Source organism: Leuresthes tenuis, unplaced genomic scaffold (assembly GCF_036924035.1).
Source record: "Leuresthes tenuis unplaced genomic scaffold, fLeuTen1.0.hap1 SCAF_11, whole genome shotgun sequence".
In the NCBI taxonomy this organism is placed as follows: Eukaryota; Metazoa; Chordata; class Actinopteri; order Atheriniformes; family Atherinopsidae; genus Leuresthes; species Leuresthes tenuis.
Genome location: NW_027325365.1, coordinates 14,533,751 through 14,560,247, shown reverse-complemented (window position 1 = coordinate 14,560,247; position 26,497 = coordinate 14,533,751). Strand labels below are relative to the sequence as shown.

The 26,497-nt window shown below is 39.2% G+C and overlaps 1 protein-coding gene across 2 annotated transcripts in view; it reads right to left on the bottom strand.

Moving 5' to 3' along the window:
• Positions 1-26,497, bottom strand: part of pcdh11 (protocadherin 11) — a 120,774-nt gene that overhangs the window by 82,014 nt on the left and 12,263 nt on the right. Inside the window, exons 3-4 of one of the 2 annotated variants that reach the window (XM_072395623.1) lie at positions 22,788-25,295; positions 16,224-18,259 (exon numbers count right to left, since the gene is read on the bottom strand). In XM_072395623.1, coding sequence (XP_072251724.1) covers positions 18,176-18,259; positions 22,788-25,295 — 2,592 coding nt within the window. In that variant the 3' untranslated portion in view covers positions 16,224-18,175. Of the gene's footprint in view, positions 1-16,223; positions 18,260-22,787; positions 25,296-26,497 lie in introns of those variants that run through there. The other variant, XM_072395622.1, reaches the window with a different exon arrangement.

The window sequence follows — 26,497 nt, the reverse complement described above, 5'->3', positions numbered from 1 at the left end:
TCTACTTCTAAAGATGACATAACAAACAAATATGGACTTTGATGAGAGTTAGAAGGTACTAAGACTGTTTTAAGTGCTGCAGAGATGTACAGTTGGGATTAGCAAAACACAAGAACAATGCGATGTACATGACTAAACCACTTTTGTGATTCTTTCCTTCCTTCCACAACTCCCTTCGGGTGCTCAGGTGTTCTTTGAAACCAGCTGTCAAGCTTTTCTCTGAGCAGGCAGAGTTCATCCAAAACCTGCACTTGGGTTTTTGATGCGCTACAATGAATGTGTGAGTTGGCTCACACTGTTTGCGATATGTTTGAGACAACAAGCACAGCAGCCTTGATCGTATGCTTAGGCTAATTGTAAACAGCACAACATGGGCTATAGTTTTGCTCTGGCATCACAGATAAAAAAGCATGACTTGATACCGCAATGCATCCATTGCAATTCAAATTAGATGGCCTTATGTCACTTAATGCGTGAAAAGATTTATAAAATAAACCAAAAATAAAGCAGACATGTTCAAACTCCTTAGCAGCAACAACTCCTCACCCTCACGTGTCTACCATGTCGCACTGCAGATTCTGCCTCAATTAGATTAATACGCCCACTTAAAAAGTAGCCTGCTTGATTTCTGGTTGACATCGCTAGGTATTATTTTGCCTTTTTTAAAAGAAATAATTTTAGTTTATTGTAGAAAAAGACCAAATTTTGTAAATATTATGGTGAGAGTGGCTGCTGTGTATTATAGATGTAAACAATACAAAGAAATAGAACAGGGTCTTTGGTGAAATCATCACAGGAGCCAACTATGTGATAAAAGAGAACGCTTATTGTCACATAAATATCTAAAAAGCTTTGTCAGTTATCGTGAAGTGTGGCCTCATTATTTCAGCTTGATGAGCTGCCACACCTGACAATATGACATGAATATACAAAAACAAAAGATTTACGTTGAGAGGCTGATCAGCTCATTCCCTTGGTGCCCAGGAAGAAGACTTACTTTGTGGGCTACACAATGGCTGCACCATGGGGGGAAAATGTTGTTCAAAGAAGTTGTCATCTCACAAAGTGGAATAAAGTGGTGAAACATTCACAAAACACCCAGCTTTATTTGTGTTTTATCTCTGAGTTAAGTTGATGAAATGGAACTGCCACACATTTTGTTTTGCCTGCAGTGCAAAGGCAAAAGGTGAAACAAAGAAACAACAAGCAGGAAACAGAATAAAGGCACTTTCAAGGTAGAATGATGTATTTTCAATCTCTGTCATGGTCACAAATCAAACACCCTGATGTGGTATGAAGCATGCTGCCCCGGGAGCCTTCGTTTGTACTCCTGTATTCTGTCTGTAGTTATGCAACTCTAGAAACTAGAATCTAAGACTTTATGACAGAGATACTGAAACTAATTTGTCATAAATTCCTGCTGCTTACAAGATGATGGATTACATTCATCCATGCAATGCCTCTAATCGAATTTGGAACTGCACCAAACTCCTCAGAGGAGGTATGCCGATGTAGGATCACTGAATATGTCTTTATTTTTCTTCCATTTTCGAAGTGATATATAGCTAAAACTGATCGTAGTTCAGCATTGGTTCTTCAGAAAAATAATAGTCCTGATCTTATTTTGGTTTTGATTAAAGAGCTTTGAAAGAGAAGGCGTTTCTAAAGACACGTACAGGACATCCAAACTTTTGAAGTTCAAGCTGGAAATCAGTTAAATAAGAAGCAATACAGCTGTTACATGTAGAGATGTAGAGAGAGAGATAGATAGATAGATAGATAGATAGATAGATAGATAGATAGATAGATAGATAGATAGATAGATAGATAGATAGATAGATAGATAGATAGATAGATAGATAGATAGATAGATAGATAGATAGATAGATAGATAACCTTAAACTGAAGTAAAACACTTCTAGAAACACCTATTCAGCAGAAATCTGCTGTGAAAAAGAACTTTTTACCTTCCCTCTCCCTGCCTATACATTATGACACGCTTGAGTTAAGCATTCCGTTTTCAATAGACCAGGGCCAAAATCCTCATACATAATGACAGCCGAACTTCAACTCTGGTATAGTGTATTTCTTTTCGTCAGACTACCAGTACATTTGTTTTCATTAGATCGGACTGGTCTGCAGTCAAGACCCTTGTGTCCTGTAATGCATACAACTGCAGGCCCATTATAGACTCCCAGATAAGAATTAATTATATATATCCATATATATCACATATATGAGAGATTGTAAAAATCCCATGCTCTCGTGTCTATCTGAATAACTGTAACTGCAACAAAACAAATATCTACATATCCTTCCTCTGTTTTAATTCATTTTAGGAATATCAGTTAGTGGATGCAACTGCAGCAAACGCAGTTTGGCTGGCACATGTGGTGGACTTAATATACACAGCAAATACTGAGACCTTAAACAACAAAAGAAATTACATAGTAAAGTAATCACAGCTAATGTAAAGCAGTCATGAAAACAAACTATACACAGAGGTGCAACATTGAGCATTAATGAAATTACAGAGCTGGAACTCAATAGGCTCCTGCTTGTATTGTGCAATGGAACAGAACAGGACAGGGTGGCAACTGAGGCATGCAAGTCACAGTCACAATTACTATTTCATTAAGGAGCTGCTACCATTGGCAGGCTTTCTCTGGCATTGTTCTGGGGAGGCTGGCATGGCACCGGAAGAAGTGGGGGTGGGGATAAGAGCTTTGAGTAGTGAAGAGGGAAACTGAGGAGGAAGGGGGAGCAGTGGGTGGGAGGAAACATGCTCTAATTTGGGTCATCTCCCAGTCTGCATGGGGTCGGGTGACAGAGCCTCTGCACCTAATCTGAAAACACATATGCTGTGATGGGTATCCACCTGAATTAATTGCCCTAATTATTCCTGATACAGGGGAGAGGGTGTGTTAGAGAGAAGAAAGCAAAAAAAATGGAAATAGCATGTTAGTCCTACAAAGTCTTATTGCTGTGGAATCCATTTAAGCAGATAACAGGGCAGCTCCTAATTGTGTTAAAGGGGGAGAAGTGTGCATCTATTGAAGAGTGTCAGCACTGGGGGAGAAATGCACATCTTTGTCACCACATTTGGAGTATCCAGTCGTGATGAGTCAATGCTGCCTTGGAGACCACAGTACACAAAACTAAACAAAGCCTATATGTGTCTCATGGCAACTTTTCATACACAACTATACAGTCACAATAGTGAGACCCCCTTATGATACCTGCCTACCTGGGGTAAGTCCTTTTGTATAAAAGTGTCTGACAAATGCATAAACATAAAGGCCAACATACAATATCTGAACAACAACGAGTAATATGCAGAATAAAAGGTGAAAATGTTGTGCAGTGTTACTTGGTCAAAGTGAACTTTTGCTGGTGAAATATAGTTTGACTGACATGGAAAAGATGTCTTATGTCAAAGATCAAATTGAAGGAATGGTCTTAACAGCATTTTGCTAAGACTGAGGCTCATAAAGGGCTTGAGGTTGTTTGACATATACAGTATAATACAAATGTACCATATATGTCAAGACATTTCAAACCCAGAATAATGTTTGCTGTGATAAAAAAAAAAAAAACAGCTGTGACTAAAAGGCAAACAGAAAGACAACAAAAGGGTGAACGGGGAGCAATCCATTGCACAAACAGCTGAAATTACAATTCATTACCGTTTATTTTTTAAGGTGGCTTCAATTAGCCTGACCACTTCAACAGTCAAAAAATAGTGGCTGATGGCAGCTAATGTTTTGCAGGTGTTATACTGCACTTTATTCATCTCACTTTATGTGTAACTGGTTATGTTAATAGGATTTCAACTCAATTTATTCAAGTGCTGATCAATGGCATGCAATCTCGGCACTTCATGCATTATGTATTTTAATGGAACTCACTTGCTTTATGGCTGAATGGCTAAAGGTTAACAGTCCCAATAGGTGGAACTCCCTGAAGACTAATCTGAACTTCAAACACAGCTTTTTTTCCACTTCACAAGGGAATAGCACATAATAACAGACAAAAAGTTGTATTTATCACCAATTCTTATGGCTCATTGAGAGAATGGAGCGATTTATTGCCCTGCATCCAATGCTTACATTAATGTGAATATAAATGCCCACAGACATTTTACTCTCCGCAGTATGTGATGCAGAGAAAAGCAGGAGTTAGAGGTTGGGGAATTAGTAAGAAGGGTACTGGCACAAGGTAGGGGCCAGGGGAAAGAGAGAGGTTTGGAAATGATTAGGGGAATCTGGAGGTGGGGTAGAAGTAAAAATGAGAAAATGGGAGGAAGTGGGTTAGAAATAGTGGGATGAAATCTCTTTTACCAACTGACAGATATGTCAAAGTTTCCATAATTATCTACTTGAACTGGCACTTTCATATTAAAAATGAGTCATTTCAGCAGTGAGATCTTAAGTTTTGTTCTTTTCAGTTTAATATGGAAAGAATCATGGAGTCTCTGAGGGCCCTTGTCTCTCTCTGCTGCCACTCCCTGCACAATAAAGCTGGCATGCTATTCCCAAGATGAGAGTCCCACTGGAATAAGTGGGGACTGTGAGGTAAAAACCCCTCCAGTCCCTTCTAAATCTAGAAGTAGAAGACACAATGTGCTGGAGACATATCCTGTGAGGGTCACTTGGCAGTTTTCACCTTATTGTCTTCTAAGTCATCAAGATGAGCCCCTAGGCTTTTTGAAAAAGGATGTGGAGCTGCCTGTGAGATGACTTATTTTACTCTTATGGAAACTGTACATTCAAAAAGCCCTTTTTGCCACCTTGCCAAGCAACTTTGAATGATGCTCATTATACAGAAAATGTTAGCAGCCAAATGGATTGTTGAGCGGATGTAAAGATTTGATCAGTGGTTATTTAGAAGCAATTGAATGATGAAAGACCAAAAAATGCAATCTGGCTGTTTTAGGGCTTAAATGGACAAGTACTGCCTCCAGCCTCACAGCTGGTCTGCTTGAATATGGATTGCACTGCTGGGACATTTTACACTATGGTTACGTAAACAAGCATGGATTCATGAATCAATTCCGCACAAGTTAATGAGAACAAATTTGACTTATGCAATCAGAATTTGGCTGCATTCGCTGCCATTATCATTCAATCATTGTTTTTGCTTCATAAGGATTAAAGGGGTTTCATGGTAAGATGTATGATTGCATGGGGAATATGGGTATTTGGTGAAGCAAGAGAAGGCTTAAAGCTGTCAGAAAATCACTTACTCGACAGAAGATTCCAGTCAGAAACATGACGTACAACCTGTAAAGAAGCACTTGACTTCAACACAGCGTGAGCAGAGGCCAGCCATTTTAACTGGCGCCATCAGTCTTCTGCAGGTAATGCAATTAGATGCCACTAATATCTTGGGATGCTCTTCAAACTGCAAATGCACTTTTGCTAAATAGCACACACTGTAATAACTAGTGACAGCACTCAAGGAGCCAGATTGAAAAAGCTTTTGCATGTGATTGGTTCAAGTAATTGCACATACAGAATGCAGCAGCTGATTGAAATCACAAGCAGAAAACAGATGTTATCCAAATCTATCCAGGCTTGTTTGTGTTGTTGCTAGGTAACATGTTTCATGTTTGTAATATAAAGTGCATAGTAAGTTTGTGAGATCGGCTTGGACAGTTCCAAAGTGTAACAGCACTTCTATGCTCTTTTTGTTGGGGTTTTCTTTGTATATCTAACCACTAGTTTCTCCTGCCAGATCACAGAAATCATGCTTCATGCTTGCTTAGAAGCTCAAGACTTACAATAAAGGTTCCATTTCAGCTTAACATGAAATCGAGGGCCTCGGATCTCATTTTGTTCAACTGTTGGCACATAGTTTCTGTTTTCATTTGTTCGAAACTTAAGATAACTGTAAGGTCAATAAAACTTTCAGAGATTGAATGCATGCTTTGTCATTTACATTTCCAATCATCTATTACAGCTTCTGAGGTGGTTAAGAGAAACTGTGGGGCTGCAAGACCATCAATGACCAGCACTATGCAACTATATCTTGGAACAGTCAAAGGGTGCCAAAACAACAAATGTAGACAATCTCACTCAACACACATAAATACACAAACATATAAATGCGAGTACATTGCATTGAGAAAATGCCATAGGGCCACAGACATTAGTAATCTAAAGTTCACTGAATCACTGCAATCTTAGACTGAATCTCTTCACTTGACGGATTAACTGGAAAATCAAAGAACACAATGCAATATAACTAAATAGGGCTGATCGAGGGCTGAGATAGTGACTATGTATCCAGAGGAACAGAGATAGAGAGACAGAGACGAAGGGAATGGGATCTGCTTCTTGCTCTTACTGTTCCCCTCAAGGCAGCGTCAGGATAAATCTTCTAAGGGATTATCCCAGCTGCACAATGTTCTCTGTTCTGCCCATTGTATGCCACTTTAAGCACAACTGATAAATTAGTTATTTATATTGTGGATGGATCAAAGTCATACATTGGGATTTTCTTTTGATTTGTCTGGCTTGGGAGGCATTACAAATAATCGTCTGTGTGTGTACTTTCCATGCCAGATCCTTCTGCGTGGACATTTATGAAATGAGATCAAATAACCAGAATGTAGAGTTGTTTTGAAGCCAAAAGTTTAGCTTATTTTAAATGTTTTCCAGCATAAATGTCATCTGGTTCCGAGCTAAAGAAAGGGCTGTGAGCCAACAGAAGTTAAACAACACTGTGCAGCTGAACTATTCATTTATGTTCTCCTACCCTAATTTCATTTTGGCTGTCAGCTTAATAGGGGCCCAAATCAGTCTTCAATGACTTACACGGGGGATCAAATATCTATGCGGGATCCCTTCTACATTTAATTTAAGATAAACTAATAGCTTAATTTATTTGCAATTAGAAAAAAAAATAATATCCTGCTTCAAAAGAGTGTCATCCTCTCCACCTTTCACCGGCAGCTCACTCTTCAATAGTTCATGAATTTTAATTCATCTTTGTCGTTAGGCCAATCCCCCAGTTGTATGAGGCGGCAGAGAGTTTTAGTCAAATTGAATTACCCTCCCTGTGTTTCACTGCTCTCACCCCCTACCTTACTCATTTCTCCTCCTCCTTCTCTCCTCTTCCTTCCTTCCCTTTATTTTGCTCTTCCTCTTTTTATTTACTTCACCTCTATTTTATCCTGTAAAACCTCCTCATGTTCTTCATTTGGTAGACAGCAGTAAGTTGTATGCCTGTGCTTTTACTCTGCTTGCCCCTAGCACATGTAAATGACTTTGTCACTTGATGTTTGAAGAGAAAAGATGAAGTAAAAAATCCCTAAGTGCAAAATCAAACAGATAAGAGGCACGGATCTTCACTTTGCTGGGGAGCGCGTGTCTTGACATGCACTGCCTTTTTATGTTTTCCTTTTAAAGTCGTCAAGGACAGTTAGTTTTGCAAGCATTCTAATCCTGAATGTTAAAGATCCACTTATAGGTTTCAATTTCAGTAGCATGATGTATTTTTTCAAGAGAACGTTAATAGAAAGATAACAGGTTTTTTTTCATAACCTTTTTGAACCAGTTTAATGTGCATTGGTTCTCATGTTATCACCCAGTCCCATATGTGTGGCCCTGCACTCTGGATTTAGCCAGCAGAGATATCATTCCTGTATACACAACCAGGCTCTCTTATATAAAAAATAAAAATGTAAAAACTGCTAGAGAGCAAAAATCTCACGTGTCAGGAAGTTGGTTGCTCTGTGCGTTCGAGGTGACCCACATTACACAAAGTCGTTCATATGACCTCTGAGGCGTTATCTCCAAAAGGCAAACATGGCAGCATTACTGCCTCCCGTACTTACCAAGGATGCCAGAAACTATCTGGCTTTGCAAAGATTCATTCTTGCTGCATCACCTTTCCAAGGTCAAATATCGTGTTGCGTCTATTGGTGATAATGGTGTAACAATAAATTACGAGAAGGCTTTATCGCAATAACACAACTGTCAAATAAATTCATAGTTGAATAGTCCTCAGTCTTCCAGCTCATGTCCTTCTGTCTTGGACAGTAGCAAATTAATATTCAAAAAGAGCACCACAAACAAAAGTTGCACAAATTTGGGAGGCGTTAAGGTTTATCGGTGCCATGACTACAAGATTAACATTTATACTGTCTGCAAGTTTGAGAGGTTGGGGTCTATCTTGTGATCCCTCTTAAGGATCTACTCTCAACTTCTGGTGTGGAGCACTTTGTCCTTCTCTGACCTGGATCATCAACTGTAAACCCATTAGAAAGAGAACACCAGATGACAAATACCCCAGGATCATGCTGAGCATTCATCTGCCACATTTGTCTGAGTGACAAAGCATTTCCTGCTGGCAGGAAGGGTCATCTTTCAGGGTTACTATGCATGTTGCCAACTGTTGTGCACAATACAAAACTCAGAATCATCTCCCTTGATCTTAATGTTTCTATCTATTATCTAATAATGTAGAAAAAAAATGATAATTCATAAACACATTCATCCACTGACTCCCAATGGAGGCTGATTGGCATTGTCTGGAGGGAGACTGTAGTTTCCATTTCTCTGTATGTTTAAGTTCGAAGGACAAGCAGTTGTTCTCTGACAAGTGGAGAGATCTCCATAACTTATGGACACCCCTGGCAATTTCTTTGTTGTGTCTAAAAATAGTGGGTCCCAGTGGTCTCTCGTGGAAAAGAAAAAGCAGAGGCACTTTTCATTATTTCATTAAACCCCCCCACTCTGATTTACATACACACCAGAGGAAGAGTAATTTTTATCTGAGCGTCATGGCTGCAAAGAGAAGCTGTGTACTGATCCCCAGCAGAGTAACACACACACAAAAACAAGCCAAAGATCCGCTCAGTGCATCCTACCCTCCAGAGGCAGACATGATCTCATGTTATCCCTGTTTCCCCTCAAGCATTAAGATATGTATGCATCATGTCAGTGAGATTTTGACTGCAAAACCCAGCCTTTTCAGTCAGTGTGATAAATAATGCATCAAGGAGCTGAATGGAATTTAATTTGAAACAAATCCAGGATTCAGTATTGCATCATCATTCTAATACACACATCTTCATACACTTGATGTTTTACTTTATTTATACATGGTACATACACACGTTTTGGAATATTCTCTTAGATGTATATTTATTTATTCATCATACAGAAGTGGCTTACTGACATTGCACTGGATTGAGTACTTCTATGCCTTTGAACTATTTGTGACCTCACTGACTCTTCCTTTGTGGAGTCAGCATACTGAGCTTATACATACGTAGCAATATTGGACACCTGAGTAGCAGCATATTGTACACCATTCATTGATTACACACAATATCATACTGTAGTCCAGTCTACACCAAATGTGGACAACAGAAATGTGGCTTAATATAAAGTGAGCTGAGATTTGCACTTTATAAATCAAACCAGTTTAGATTTATTTGAACTGAAGTGTAAAAGTCGCTAGCTAAGTTCAGTTATTTGATGGAAATGATTTGAACTATAACTGCTTACGAGAAATCTGAGGATCTTCTGCTATGTATTAAGGCAACAGCATTGTGCCCCAGCATGATGAAAGGAAATCAGGGCTTAGTTTCTTGAACATATGGGTGTATTTAATCATTTTGACATAATACCTAAACATGTTATAAATGGTCAATGTTTGCATTTAGGAGGATTCTTACAAAAGACTCCCAAAGGAATTGCAGACAGAGGTTGATGTGAGTGAGGGGGGGTGAGGAGGGTCAAACAAATGTGGTGTGTCTGGATGACCTTAATCACTTCCAGGTTCATCCAGACTCAGATTTCACTTGTGTGCCTTATTTCAGGTCACTGCCTCAGAGTCAAAGTAGGGCACAGTCATTATCTGAGGGAGCATAACGCAATCATCCACACAATACAATAAGGTCGGAACAATTCACCAAAGTCATTGAAGTGTTGTCAGTAACCTCTGAGTTTGAACACAAATGTACTTCAACCAGAGGCCCCCGTCTTTGTATGTGAATCACAGGTAATGTGATGCATGTACAATTCTCATGACTATTTCTGTGTTCTTTTCTTGCAGAAACATACTGGAATCGCAATCCAAGTAGAAGAAAAAAAAAAACAAAACCTTATATGGAACAAACACTGTAGAAATTCTATAGGAGAGATAACCCATTGAGGTCGGGCTACAAACACACTCAGTGGAGAGGAGGACTTTGAACAAAAGGATTGAGAAAGTCGTTCAATTCTTTGTTGGTTGTATGAGCAAATGATGGACAAGAACATGCTTTGTCCTATTTAAAGAAATCAGAAATGGAGTAAATACCTCTGTTAGTTATGATTGAGCTACCATTAAAATCAAGCCATCGGTGCAAAAGATTATTAAAAAAAGAAAGCTCAAATGGTGAGTGAGAAGCACCCGTCTCCCTTTTAAAGCCATATCACCTCATAGTGGTTATCTCACTATTCAAACAACTTCTGCCATTAAATCAAAATCCTTCCAAAAGGCATAATTGTATGTATGACTGATCTTGGGAATAAGTTGCTGCTCTTTTTGAAGGCTGCATGCACATAAATTCTTTATGATCATTGGTGAATTGCACACGCATTATTTACGAAGACTCTTCAAAATATCCTTGATTCTATTATCCTTTCATGTTTCAAGTTCTAGCCAACTTTTTGCTGGAATGTGATATGTTTCCTGGTACTGTGGGTACATTTTATGACTACCAGCTGCATTTGAAAGCAAACTGTTATCTAGGTAAAGGTATTTAAGGAAGTGGAGCTGTTTCAAATGGAGAAAAGTAATTGGGTCACAATGCTGATAAAAGCAAGGAGGCGTTGGCTTTAAAAGAGAAGTCGTACAAATATGCAACATAGTATTAACATTTGTACAAGTAAAGATCCGAACCATTAGACTAAGCAGCTAAATGTGTATTACCGCTGACTAGCATCATGTGGTTCAACATCTTATATTCTCCATTAATGGCTGTGTACACACCTCTATTCTAGCCGTTTTCAAGCATTTGCATCTATTGCATTTTTATAATGAGAGTACTTGAGTAGCAATATAAAAAAGGGGGCAATAACCATTTTAATCATTTCAGGTATGAAAAAGGTTGCAATCTGAAAATGTAATGGTTGTATGTCTGCATGTAAACTGTAACATAACCACTCCCTTTAAACGGTTTGCTTAAAGGTTTTCGCCCCTTGGTGGGTGAAAGAAAACACGCATGTCATTGCGTTTGTGTGGATTAACTTTGCTCTGTGTACATGTGCCCAGTGCTACGCATTTTGGGCCACGGCTTGCCTTTTGTGTTTCTACCCCAGAATGAACCTAACAGCTTTGTGCAATAGCCCGTTAACACAACTACAAAAACAAAGAAGGATTGGATGAAATTAATGTTTTGGTTAAACAATTCCTCGGTAAGTGCAAATCTTTCAAGTTAGCCCACTTATGCCATGCGCGGCTCTAATTAGTCAATGGGCTGATCTAATTTGTTCAAATGCTTTTGCTGCAGGTGTCCAGTCCAAGCTGAGAAGATTGCCAGAGGCATTAGGTTAGAGAGGCGGGCTTAGGAAACCAATATAAATGACTTAATGGCTTATATGCAGTCATGCATCCAACTTGCCTACATGTTATCAGATGTATAGTATAGCCACAGTTTTCTAAGAGTTTCTGAAATTGCACGTTGTTATTAGAACAAAATTGTGTCTATTCAACTTTTGCAGATAAGAGCATCTTGACAGCTGTAGGACAACGCCATTTGCAGTTTAAAAAATAGCAACTGTTTCTTTCAACTGTTCTGTTGTCAGAATATGTCAGCACACTTCTTGTTAACTAATGAAGTGTTACAATTACAGTGCAGCAGATCTTTGGGTTCATACTCTCTGTGTTTTTGATCACACAGGAACAGACATCTTCAAGCTCAAGCATCAACTGAGATATCACTTGTAGGATGTCTTCTTCCAGCTGGATATGGTATTTCCACTGCACCAGAAAATCAAGTGTTTCAAATGCAGCGATTAGAGCAGTGTCCAGTTAATTCTAACAAGGTTCGCAATGGGACTAATGAGGAATTAGGAATTGACATCTTCTTTAAATCTTTGTCTTTACGCATTCGTAGGGGAATACTGTCAGGGTGGAAAAAAGGCAATTGTCTGCGGTCTCCCGATTATCCCCTGCAAAAGCCTATAATCTGGCTGAAAGTACTTAAAGAGTCAAGCAGCAAAATAAACAACATTGATTATCATCCCACTGTTCTTTTTTTCCCCCATAGAGGACCATGCAGTGAGGGAGGAGGTTGGAGGCTGAGGTTGTGCCTTCCCCCATCAGCGCCATCTGCTTGGGCAAATGTTAAGGCAGGCTAAATACCCCCTGAGTCCTCTGTTCAAACCAGATTATCAGCTATTCTAAGGAGGCGGACGAGCATCTTATCATCTCCCAATCTCTTTTACAAAGGCAAATCAAGAATTCTGTGCAAGGATTACCAGGATTAAGGAGGACACAGACATGGCCCTCCTTGGCCAAAGTCTTTAAGTTGCTGCCCTGTCTTTAAGTCTGACTTCCTTCATCTTACAAACAAACGGCTGCTTCTTGCCATGACGTTGTACTCAATAATGGGTGTATTTCTCTTGAGCTCACACATCCTGTCCTGGAGTTATTGAAGTGCTATCAGTTTTAAATATTGAAGATTGATATTCAAATTCAGTCATACAGCTGAGATATCATTTAGAAAAGAGTCTCTGTTTTGACTTTGACTGCATCCCATATTGTTGAACAATGGCCCACAGTGGGATATGACTTTGTTAAGTGAATGCACTTGCTCCACAGAATGATAGATTGCTCCACAGGCTTCTGACTGTATGCTTAAGAGAATGTAAAATGAGGGAAGAATTTCAATAGAAACAACCCATATTTTGTGTGCATCGCCACAAAATGCAGGTGCACGAGTGACCTAGTAGCTAAAATAATAACACATGAAAACACAGAGACAGAAAGAAACAGTGGTCAGTTTACCGTAATAATGCCTTTATATCATTGTGTTTTGGGGGTTTATAGTTTAAAGTACATGGGTAAAACTAAGGCTGAAACTATGCAATTGCCTAAAAGAGGGGTGGAATGAGAGTGGGGGATGTGTATCTCCTACAGAATGCTTTTAAAGCTCAGTTATCCCTGCTTTTACTAACTGTAGCAACATACATATAATATAACAATGAAGCTCTGACAAAAGCCATGCAAATCCGCCAGCCAGTACAACTCTGAAAATCATTGCATGGTTGTTAATCTTGAGGGCATTTTTTTAATCCTACCCAAAATATAATGAAGGAAATCTCTACCTGGGATAGTTTAGGGATGACAGAGCTATATCTTGGAGGCACACCAGCAAACCATATGCTCTTTGCACACTATTAGCAACCACAGTTTTAGATCACACTTTTAACAAGGAACAAACAATTGTACAAGCAATCGATGTTCTTCAGATCCCTGCTCCACAGTCACACCTCGTTTAATCAACAGAATTGTTTTCAATGAAAACAATCTCCGGGCTGTACAGCTATACTCAGGGTCTCAGAAAGAACCACTCGGCAGGCTTCCACACTGATTTGATTGTTGCACACACAAAGGTAGCTAGCCCAACGTAGCTATGGGAGGATGATTGAATTATTCAGTTTGGCAAAGATTTGGCAGCAATTGTGTGGAGTGTTGCCTTGAGTGGAGTGCAACAGTAAAACAACATCTTCTTGTTTCCTGCCCTGCTGCACATCACATGCCTAAATAGCTTCTGCTTAAACAGTCAGTATTGCTTCGGGACAACTTCACATCATAACCTAAACATGCCTGCTGCTATGCAATTTGATTTACACCTTCTCGCAGACACCCGTCACATTAAATGCATTTACAGTATTTACATTAACAGATTGAAAAGAGGGGTGTTTTTTTTTTTAATGGGAAGCAAAGAACCGCAAAGTAAAACCTCCACGTTTAAGGTGTCTTGGTTCACCACTATAAGACATATATAAGCATGCAAATCTATTAAAGCGAGGGGCTGCTAAAATCTCGTTAATCATATTTACAAGGCATGATGAGATAGGAAAACAAATACACACTTTCATGACTACTGCTTTCAGACGGCTTTAAGAAATATCATAAAACATCGACAGTAGTGCTGACACTTCTCAATGCACACAGCTTTTAAGGGATCAGCTGAGACAGCAACTGCAGCCATCATTTAGCTAAAACAATCTGTAATCTTGAGTTGTCACTCTATACTGTCTGCAGCAGATGACAGTGATCTCAGTGGGCAATGTTGGTGACTCGTAAAAATCAATGCAACATGAACAAATGGTGGTTTTCCTGGCCATCTCACTAGCTACTTTGCAATGTTAGGCACATAAATAACGGATATGTTAAAGTGTTATGTTACAGGCAACAGACTGATAACAGTGAGGCACTGATTGAACCGATTGCGTTTTCAAGGTTGTGGAAAGTCACTGAGCTAGTCATGCATGCTCTGCCTAGAATAACAAGCTTCGCATGTGCTTTCTGATTAATCCTGAGGTTTATTATTTCTAACTAAGAATAAACATGCCAGCTTGATTACTGTGGTGTTTTAAACAGTTTACATACAGAAACTAAGATGCCTGTAGCCACAGAATGAAGGAAACTTGAAAATTTGTGTAAAAAATGCAATTAATGAGGACCACATGGATGGTCTCAACATCACAACAGAATAAATGGATGTGTGTGTGTCTGTGTAAATGCCTGGGTGTGGGTCTGTATACGCATTGCATAATATGCAATCAAATTCTCCAAATATAACCAGCGTTCTGGCCTGTTAGGTGAAATTCAATACTGTGTCCTCATAAATCATGATAGGTATGTCAACAAAGAAACTCTGGAAGCACTTCTTTTTCAGATCAACTTTTCAAAAGTCTCCTCATAAGTGTTAAAAATGATTAGGAATGCACAAATTCACCCTCAGGAAAAAAAAAAAAAAAGGATGAAAAAAATCAAACCTGCAACTGCTGCTCAGTGCTTCCTCTAAATCTTTTTTTTCTCCACTCACTTCTTTTTCCTCTTTAACTTTGCATTCCAAAGCAAAAGAGGAATCTATTTATCCGCAACTCCACCTTCATGCAGACATGTTAACGCTCAATGCTCTTCCTTTCCAGAATATTTCTTTTTTTTTAATCCATATTTATGGCTCATTTGAAAGCAGTTCATTAACTAATAATGTATTAAAAAAAAATTGAACTAATTTAGCCAGCTCAAAGTGGAAACCATACCATATGATCCATCCAAGCTCTGTTTTAAAGTGAAGGTGATGCATTTAGCAGATTAACGCTTACCTATTAATAGAAAACTGACATTTATACACTTTCTCAACCAGATTGCGCCATTTTCTTTGCAAATCACCAAGGACTCTCTTCCCGAGGGAACTGATTAGCTCTCTCTCAGTTTAAAAATATGAAGCAACTTTGATAAGCAATTAAACATTTTCTCTTGTCAGGCTTTGTTTTGTGCCTTTCAAGTTTGTATTTTTGGATCGAGTCTGCATAAACAGTGCATAACACAACATTTGAGTGGTGGTTATTGCACCTTCTCACATCAATCTCTCAGATGTGTAAAACCCTACATTCGTGCACTATTGCACAGAGGTATCATAATCATACGATCATTATCAGCTTTCATGGAAGGGAGATAAAAACAATAAAAAAAAAAAAAAAGATCCAATAAAAGATTTTCTGCTGTTTTTGTCTGTGCACTTCAAAGGATGAATTCTCTCCAGATTTACATAGCTTTTTATCTGCAATCTGTTCCTAATTAGTGATGTATATCTAAACTTGAATATCTTAATTTCTTTCTACTATTTAAGTGCTATATTGTTGCAAAACGAAGACAGAATGTATGGGTGTTTTTCTATTAATTGTCTGTACCTACTGTATAGCTACAGCTCTTGTTGATGGTGTTCAAACGCAGCCAAACATACCTCCAAAGGCCGCAATGTGCATGACCAAATGTTATGACAAACTGTAAGTGAGAGATGCGACACGTCATCTCAAGCATGTGCTTGCCTTATTGTGGTCTCACTGTTAAAGCACATACGGAAGCTATATTATATGCAGACAAGTGAACTGAGTGATATAAGCTAATACTGAGAACAGTGAATAAGAAGAGTCATCAAAATATGCAATACAATGCAAAAGACTTTAATAAATTTCAGAAGCGCACACAGAGATAAACAAAACATTTACAGTTTTCTCCACACTGGCAAATCAAAGTCAATTACAAAGGTCATGTAAGGTGCATATTGAACTTCACATTGAATAAAAGTGAGGTTTTCTGTCTCCCTTACAAGGAAAAAAGGTCTCCCCATGTATATATATATTTTTTCTCTTTTCCCCAAAGATCAGGCAAATCTAATTATTACACAGTGCTAGGATGCTATGTATATTTCATACTGTGGCTCCTACGCAGTAGTGAATACATTTGATACCATAATTACATGAACATACCTTCTTAAATAATAACAACCTGCCTCATTGAGAGGCCACACGCATAAAATTAAAAGATTCAAAATAGACATAGTCTGTACAGTCGTAACATATGAAGACTGGAACACAATCAAAAAGGCTTCTGGTCGGTGGAGTAATTTTAGTTTTACTATATATAGTCTCTTATAAGAGAAGACACAGCCTCTGGTCCTGTCCATCTGTACAGTTTTCAGTGAATACACAGGCTATGTCTATTTTAATAACTCTAATTCTATGGACATATGTGTGTACTGAAGATTACTGCTAAGCCTTACCTATCAAAAAAGTCTTAAGCTTTCCATTTAAGAGAACTATTGAACAACAATGCTGCTGACCCATCACGCCATTTATTGGTGTTTACTGTAAAGACGAGCATACCATGATGGTTTTATGGGTAAAAGAAAATAAGAGGGGAAAAAAAAAACTAATACTCTGAATAAAAGGCCAAAGAAGTAGCGTGGATTTTCTGTCAAATGTGAACTTATTGCTGTTTTCAAACTGAGTCCTGGATTACCTTTTCATTTTGGTGTTCAGTGTTCTCATCTGGACATTTTTGTTAGTCTGACTAAATAAGTGCACAAAGTCATGCAATGTTTGCTAAAACCCACCAACTCATATTAACCACTGCCTGAGGATTATTGTTTTTTTTTTTTGTTTTTTATCATCTGGAGTCATTTTAATATGAACCTCATGGGTTAAATCACTTCTCATTTAGGCACAGAAAGCGACACATGAAAGGTTAAGCTCAGTGCTCTTCAAATCTGCCCTACATAAACAGCTTTTGATTATGACCCCAGCAGTTAGTCCCTTGTGATTGTGGCTTAGCTAAAAGTATTAAACTTGTCCTTCCATTTCTTCCAGTGTAATAACAAAACAGTGATCTTTAGCACAGTTGTCAAAGAGCATTGCAGATGTGGGTGGATTGGGAGGCCAGGCGTATTTCTGTTACATTAGCCACACTCGTCACCCACAATGCTATCGGTGGCATCAAATGTGGAACAGAAAAAAGGCGAAGGATGACACACATGATACATTTTGAGTTGGCTAAAAACTAATGTAAGCCTACAGGTTGTAGACCTTGCAGCATAAATACAATAAAAATCATCAGTTCCATTGGCAAGCCCAGTCAAATGATAGAAAAAATAGAAAGTAAGAAAATAAAATGGCCACTAGGCAGTTTTGAAAACAAGGCAAATAAATGCAATCAATAAATATAAACACCATCAACTCTGTGATAGATATACATACATACATATAAACATACTTTACAGATCTACTGACACCTATTTTACAGATTGGTGGCTGGAGTGTGATAAATTTGGGGAAGGTTCAGGTCATATAATCCTCATTGATACAGTTCAAATGTAGCATAGGACTCATTAAAGCATTTCAGGCTTCCAACAGCATCACAGGAGGAGCTTTGTCAAGTTTCAGGCAGCAACACGAAGCATGCCTCCTTGTCTGAGACCTCACCCTTCCCTTCCCTTTCCAAATTCATCATATCTACTTAATTGAATAAAGAGGTGGAGTTTGAGGCTGTAGAGACAGTAAAGTACTTGTTTCACCTCTTCAGTTTTCGCCTTCCTTCTTTTCCTCCCTCTGCCCTCTCTGCCTCTTTTCTCTCTTTTTCTCGCTTTAGGAAGTGGGAGCTAGAGATTGATTTTAATCCTGTGGGAGCGAGCTGTACCTGTGCCACAGAGTGTGCCATAGTGTGGTGGTTTCAGTGCCATTTCCTGAAATATAGAGAGACAGACAGATATAGGGAGATTGTAGTTACAATGTCATTGAGCTCTGAGCAGCCTGAGCTGTAGCCCTATCAGTGTGAGGCTACATTGAACACTGAATTAAAAAAGTCTCTGAAAAGAGTGTAGACGAGAGAACAAAAAGCATTCTTCAAGGTACGGCTGGCAATCAAGTCGTTACCGTGTCAGGTTTCCTTGAAGAATGCTACAGGTTTCACAAGTTTTGTGCATTTTCCTGTACTTATCAGAGCATGCAATCTTATCCAATTATCACTCCCAATTTGTCTTTTTGTCTCCCACCACACTATGGAGCACTCCTCATTTCCCCTAAGACATACATTTGGATCAATTTAGGCCCACTCTTTCATTCGGGACCCTTGCCAGTGGGTCCTCTGATATGTACAGAATATGACATTTTTTCTGTTCCTCTGAAAGTCAGCGAGACATCGGTGAGTGTTTGAAAGAGGGAGAATCTGACCGGACAATGCTTACAGTAGGGAGACACAGTGACTGCTGATGTAATGGTTCAACAGAGATTGAAAACAAAAAACCCAACGGACAACAACAAAATATAATGGTAAAAAGGTGCCATCAAAACAAGGTTTTGATATTGACATCAATTTTGATATTAAAAACACTGAGTTAATATTGTAAAAATAATGGCATCTGATCCTTTCAAATTTTTGTCAGCAGACCTTGGCAAAGTGTGAAAACTCATACATTTACCTATAGAAACACACAATGATGTGGGGAAATGTAGTTTACACTGTTCACGGCTTTTAAATTCTATAAACAATAAATCATGAGACAAATGCTATTTCTATTTTTTTATTTTCTGCAGAGCCAGAACAGTAGCACTTTTAGTTTATGGGCTGTTTATTCTAAGGGGTACTATTTATCTGTTATTTCCTAAATAAGTTCAATGTATGTGGTAATACACGGCACTAACAAAATACTCCCCTGCATCATCCCACAAGAGGTTATATTCGTAAAACAGCAACCCTCCAACAAATGAATTCATTAACCTCTTTTTTTTTCTTTTTCTCTGTATATTCACTGTGATGTCTGAAATCACTCAAGAAGGGTGGTAGTTATTTGATGTGCCCGCTCTAAAGCCCAGGCTCTAACAAGAGCTCCTCATCACTGGAGGCAGATTGACCTCTAATATCAAGGGGGTACGGGTTAAAAGAAAATGATGAGATGCATAAAAAAAGCTGTGAAGAGAAGGGAGGGAAAAGAGGAGGCTGGCATTTTCAAATACAGTTCTCGCTGTATAATGAAGCCATATGGTGGCACAAATCGGAAGTCTCTGATGTATTCTTACAAGCTTTACTCTTTATCAGCTACATCTGTAAAGTCTCAGAAAACATTTTGGTGACCTTCAACCATAATTATCTCCTCCTGTTTTCCCTCCCCGTTATTATTCCAAGTGTGGGCTTTTTGTCTGTGGTTTACTTTCGCCGGCTTCAGGTGTGTGGCAGATCACTACAAAGTCACTGAAGCACTGTCTGTTACTTTGATGAAGCAAAAGGGAGAACTCAACATCCTGCATATGATCTCTGCTTTTGGAGTTCTGGCATTACATTTCACAGAAGAGAGCCACAATAGCTGCCACTTACAGAACAAATGCAGCTTCTGTTTTAAGAAGCGCACTTGAAATGATCTCAACAAATTCTAGAGTGCTCACATATTCTTTTTACCTCATCTGATAAAAGCAAGAAGCGCACCTTTTGAAGAAGTGCTGTTTTCAAGTGTTCTTCTTTAGACTTAGAAAATGGAGTTTCTTTGAGGACTCACAAAGATAAAATCAAACTCGGATGAAACTGTAACAAACAGGTCTGATGGTCATCTACCCCAAATCACTTTGGATCTTGAAAAAAATGACTTGCCCTAAGGATAGTTTGTGGAAATCCTGATAATCTTAAAGGACGGCTGCTTTTTTCCTCTTTCTTATCAGACTCATTCGCAAACCAATTACAGTGATTTTAATCATACTGTATTACGAGTGATTAACCCTTTAGTGCATTTAATTAACCTTTGCAACCACCGATTCTCATCGGGCGTAGCTTCATGCTATTTTTTTTCTGTGACACAGGCTTTAAATAAGCACAATTTAAACTGGTGGGAAATCTAATGTCTAAAGTGGGAGGAATCACTTGTCAGTTGCTCAAGGGGACACAAAAATTACATATGCTTTCAGTGTAACGCCACTGATGATAGTAGTGGGTGAGTAGAAGCATTAAGAACAGATTTCAGAACAGATATATGTATATATATATATATATATATATATATACATAAATGTGTATAATTTTTTTTCAAATATATTACGCAGCTGCTCGGTATATGTGACATCGAGATATGAGAAAGCTCTACACGAGAAACATGTCTCAGATCAGATGAGTGAATAAATACCTTAACGAGATATAAACATAGTCTCAAGATTTGGAAGAATGTTTACTCATCAAATATTCATAGATTTGAAATTATATGCACTAAAATACTCCACTCTGATCAGCAACATAAGTGAAAATCAATTTGAATCTGTGATGCATAACATTCGTATTGGATAATTATTCAGAATTGTTGAACACAAACTGAATATTTCTGAATATATCTTGGCAGTAACTGTGCGTAAGAGGGGAAAATCATTCTGACAACTCGTCAGTGTGTCGTATAAACACATTATGAACTAAATCTTCAGCACCAGGAGCATGTAGTAGGCTTATGTATAATGTACCATGGCAGGGCATAGCTTTTAACTAGGGTTTTAAATAAAAGGTGGATGAAGGAAATGACTATCAGTTCTATGTGGGTGTCTTCATGAATTAGCCTAAGTACAATATTTTACAGGATCAACAGTCATTTGCAGCAACTACAGTAAAATGAATTTTAAAGCTGACTAGATGTCACACAGAAGAACACTAGGAGCAAGGAGACAGAACTGAACCAGAGATCTAGAGACGAAGAGCAACATGAGGCTGTAGACATAGACAAATGCAGGCACCTCATGAAAGAAGAAGAAAAAAAAATCAAATATTGATGCAATATCATGAAACTGACCCAAAAATGGATGAATGGCATTTGTGATTATTATGATCAAAACCGGAACAAAAACAAAAGCCAGTGTGACCAAGCAACAACCAAATCTTCAAGAATCTCAAAAGAAACAACACAACAACACAAGACAAGAAAACGGTAGGAAAAGCCAACAAAATTGACTGGATGTTTGAGACTCGGAGGAAACTATGGCAACACACATATCAACGTGAATAAATTGCTACCCTGTGCACAGACCACTCAGCCTAATCTAATTCAATTGTTCTGGTGATGGTTGGTCAAATATCAAAATGTACATACTTTCTCATATATTATGAACACCACTCTAAAATGTCTCGCCCAGCACCAACAAAAACACATCAAAGTGGCATACATGTGAGATTATCCATCCTTTAGATTATCGAATTTAAAGGATGCAAATAATGTGTATTAATATAAACCATTCCTAACAATAATTAGGGTAATTAAAGTAGAACATTTATGGGTTTAATGCTATGTTGACCTAGCAGGCTTTTTTCACTACTGCTCCCTTGGTGTTGAAGTTTATTGGTCTCAAGAATCTGCATCACCTTGATCCTTGTGACCCCTCCCCAGCCCCAAGCAGTACTCAGTCTTCCCCGCAGCACTGTACTTGGGCTGTCAGCACTGAGAAAGGCCACCTCTCCTTACATCTGATTTACATTTATTTCCCTCGCCAGCTTTTATTTATTGCGCCACTTCGTATTTGGCACGTATCTCTTAGGGACTCATAAGCCCTTTGCTGTACCTTGGCATTCAAATTAGCTATACTGCCACGAACCTCACTGGCACATTTAAGACATTTTATATTCTAAGGACAGAAGCCACAAAAGAGTTATTTATCAAGTTGCTTTAGCACATCAGCAGAGTTTATTTGTGCTATTACCTACACACTTTCTGGCTTAATGAATACCTGATGAGATGAGTAGCCTTTGACATGCTTTACATGCCTTGTTAAACATGTCAGTCAGATATACACAGCTTCATTCGCCCTTGACCTCAAATACAACAGTAGAGAGTTCAATCATTGTCACCTTTCCCAGACCCCTCTAAATCAAGCCACTGCCACCAAATATTAACAGTTAAAAATAGGTAGCCGGAAGGATTGCATTCATATAATTTTTAAAGATTCTGAAAATGGAATTAACCTTGAAATGTAATCTGGTGATGGAATTATGGCTGCTTATAAAGTAAAGTGAATATGAGAAATGACAAAAGTATAGTGAAAGGTTTGCGCCATTATTTGTTTATGTTCTTTCTTAAATACTTGCATTTTTAAGTGCAAATGACATTCATGCTGACATGGTCATGGCTTGTGCAAGAAAAATCCCCTGGCTTCATGCTCCCACACTCCCCCTTTCACATCACCTACCAGGGAATAGCAAGAGGAGTGTAAGTGGGGACTAGTGTGGGTGGGTTTAAAAAAAAAGTCATGAATTACCTGTCGGGTGGTGATTTGCCCCGCAGTCTTGAATCCCCCCTGACAGCTGCATTCTGAGACACTGTATGGGTCGGAGCTAGTCGATGAACACTTGGAGAGTGAGTCACAGCCAACCACAAATGTGTTGTCCAAGGGGAGCTCCTGGATCACATGATGTTTCTTTGGGGCCACAGGAGTTTCTGGTTTGATTTGAAATGTAGGCTGTGGGGATGCGGACTTGTAATGCTTGGCTAGATCTGGGCTGTCAGGTTTGAAGGTAGTGGGCGTCGTTGCCCAATTGTATTTCCCCATGGTTTGCTCCTCTAGCTCCACAGGAAGATCCAGAGTACCATTAACATGCTCATGACTTGGGTCATCGGGCTTTGATTCATCTATGGTCACAAAGTTCAAGAGGAGACTCTTGGGGGATCGCTTCTTTCTCTTCTTCTTCTTCTTGATCTGACGGTTCTCTTGATTGGGTGACACCCACTCACCACTCTGCTTGCCCTTCTGTACTACTTTGTGTCTGGGTGTCTGCCGGCAGCGCACCAGAGCAGTAACAAATATCACCAAGATGACAGTCATGGTCCCCGCTATGATAGCTATGACAACAATCACATATCCATTAGCTTGAGGTGTTACCTCACTGTCCCCTATGTTACGATCCAAGGGTGTTTCCATACTTTTCCGCAGCTGCTCTTGAATAAAGGTAGCATTTGACACAGTGTCATTGACAAACAAGTGAATAAGTGCGATAGCATGTAACGACTCAGGCTGGCCTAAATCCTTGACCTTGACTACCAGCCTATGCAGGCCCTGATCAGCTGTGACTATTTTCTCCTGCAGCGTTATGTTACCGGTTGTTTTGTTGATGGCAAAGAGACCTCGAGGGGAGACCCTGGATGTGATGATGATGCTGCTCAGGATACTGTATTGCAGCTCAGCATTCATACCTGTGTCATTGTCAATGGCAAACACTCTGGTGACCACAGCACCAGGGGCGGTGGTGGTTCGCACTAGGTCATAAGAGTAATTGGAGGATGGGCTGACAAACACCGGGCGATTGTCATTCACATCAACAACATTGATAGTGACCTTGGCATAGGAGGAGCTTGGAGGCTGCCCTCCATCAACTGCCTTGACCATAAACGTGTAGGAGCTTTGCTGCTCCCTGTCAAAGGTGATATTTGGTTTGATCACACCAGTTTGGGGGTCAATGATGAAATTGTCTTTTCCGTTCAAAATTGACAGGGTTATGACAGCATTATCTCCCGCATCTGCATCTGTCACTGTGATTAAGCCGACGGTTCCATAGAGAGGAAGGTTTTCAGGCACGTAGAAGTTGTACTCAGGGTGTGTAAAAGCTGGGCTGTTGTCATTAAGGTCCTGGACAATTAGCCTGACGGTGACATTGTTCTGGAGGGATGTAGAGCCGTTGTCCCTCGCTATGACAGTGAATGAGTACCTCTCCTGCTTCTCTCTGTCCAATCGTTTGCCAACAGAGAGAATTCCTGACCGTCTGTCAATGTTAAACCCATCAGGTGCATCAGGGCCAAGAGCATAAATAATCTCAGCATTATGTCCACTATCTGCATCAGTGGCGCTGATTTTTATTAACTGTGTTGAGGGGTCATTGTTCTCAGGTATGGAAAGCTGAATTTCAGGCTGGGGGAATATAGGAGCATTATCATTCTCATCCTTGATTTTAATAAGGACCATAGCTGAGGTGTTCAAAGGAGGAGTCCCTCTATCTGAGGCCACTATCTTAATAGCATATTCTCGAGTTGTCTCATAATCTAGAGGGGCAGCTGTTTCCAATAAGAACTGATCATTAAAGACAGGCTTCAACCGGAAAGGAACGTCATGGTCAGTGTAGCAAGCCACTTTGCCATACAGATCTGCATCCTTGTCAGTAACAGTAATAAGGGCTATTTTGGTGTTGAGGGGTGCATTCTCAGAGAGCAGTACAGTCCCATTTACTAGGTTGATAATGTAGCGAGTGTCTATGGAGGGAACATTGTCATTAACATCAGTGACATTAACAATTACTGTGGCTCTGGATGGGGTTGAGCTGCCATCACTTGCCAGGACAATGAGTTTATGAACAGGTGTTACCTCCCTGTCCAGTGGTTGCTTCACAGTGATCAGTCCAGTAGAGCTGTTGATTGCAAAGTGACGTTTGGTTGAGGAAGAGACCTGGTTACTGAAGGCGAAGTGGATCTGTGCATTGGAACCTAAATCTGCGTCCGTAGCATGAAGCTGAGCGACTGATGTTCCCATTGGAGCGTTCTCCGGTACAGAGACCTCCAGCTCACTGTCCTTGAAGATGGGACGATTGTCATTGACATCAGAGATGGTAACTTGGAGAATGGCAGTGCTGGATTTCGGAGGGTTGCCACCATCCTCCACTTTTATCTTCATGACAAAAGTGTCCTTCTGCTCACGATCAAGATTCTGCTGCACAATGAGCTGTGGCCACTTGTCACCTTCAGGAGTCTCGATGATGTCTAAGCCAAACTCACTGACACTCTGCAAAGACAATACAATATATTTGGTTACTTTTGTTGAGTTGACTGCAAAAAATGTCAATGTCAAGTTTTAAAACAAACATCTGAACTTCAAATACAAGATGAAATGTTGCTTATTATTCCAAATAATCATTTCCGTTTGATTTCACTTTTGCTTTAATGACTCAAGGTTGTAAAATAAAATTTAGAAAACAATATACATAAAACATGTCCAAGGTATCGATAACATGAGTAACAATATCACATTATTACTTGCTTGTTTCTGTAGTTGTTTAAAAAACAAATCAACTAATTCTTGATTTTTTTTGATCATTCAGCCCCATTTGTTGCCCTTCTTTTTGCTTTTTGTGAATTATCAAGAGCAGTTTTACCAGCATGATCAGCAGGTTATTGGCACTGCACTGCTCATCTCAGTTGGGTCCCTGCAAATGTGCAAACATGCTAATCATCAGCTTGTTTTATAGTTATTTCGTAGTCTAGAAAACACAATCCAGAGAAAATGTTAAAAAAAGGTAATAAATCCTTTTGAAATGTGACCAATCATTGTGATAACTCAGGTCTCTCCATAGCTCCAAGAAACTACAGCTTAAATGTATTTAGTCTCCTCATAAGATTTTTTTCTTCCTTCACTAAAACAAGATTTCTCTCTCTCCTCCTATCTTGTATCAAGTTAGAAAAGAGGAAGCAGCATTGCACCATTTTAACTTCATCATAGGAGAGAAGAAGACAAATGTAAATGGAGTCACACCAATAAATTTGTATCAAAGTAGACTGCAAAACCAGACAGATTAAGAGAGGGAGAGTGGAACAACCCTACATGCTATAAAGGCACTTTGCTATATAATAGCTAATTCCAGACAAATCTTAAGCAAAAGAAAAATGAAAACAAATTCATGAGCAATCCACATGAGAAATCCAAAACTGGGTCTGGTTGTTAAGAGTAAATGTTTTCTATCCAAAAAGCTAGCACTAATGTTTACAATAAATGGCGCATGGTATGGAATTGAGGGGAAAGGAATAGAGTAAGGGAGAGACAGAGAGAAGGGATGGAAAAGAGGAGAAAAGGAGACCAGTGGGAGGAAATAAGAAGATCAAGCCTATGAATGAGCTGCATGCACATTATGAAACAAAGAAGCCCTTTGAAGCTCCTTCAGTCAGAAGCAGTTTCATGGTAAAACAAGAAAAAGCATCCTCTTTAAAGAG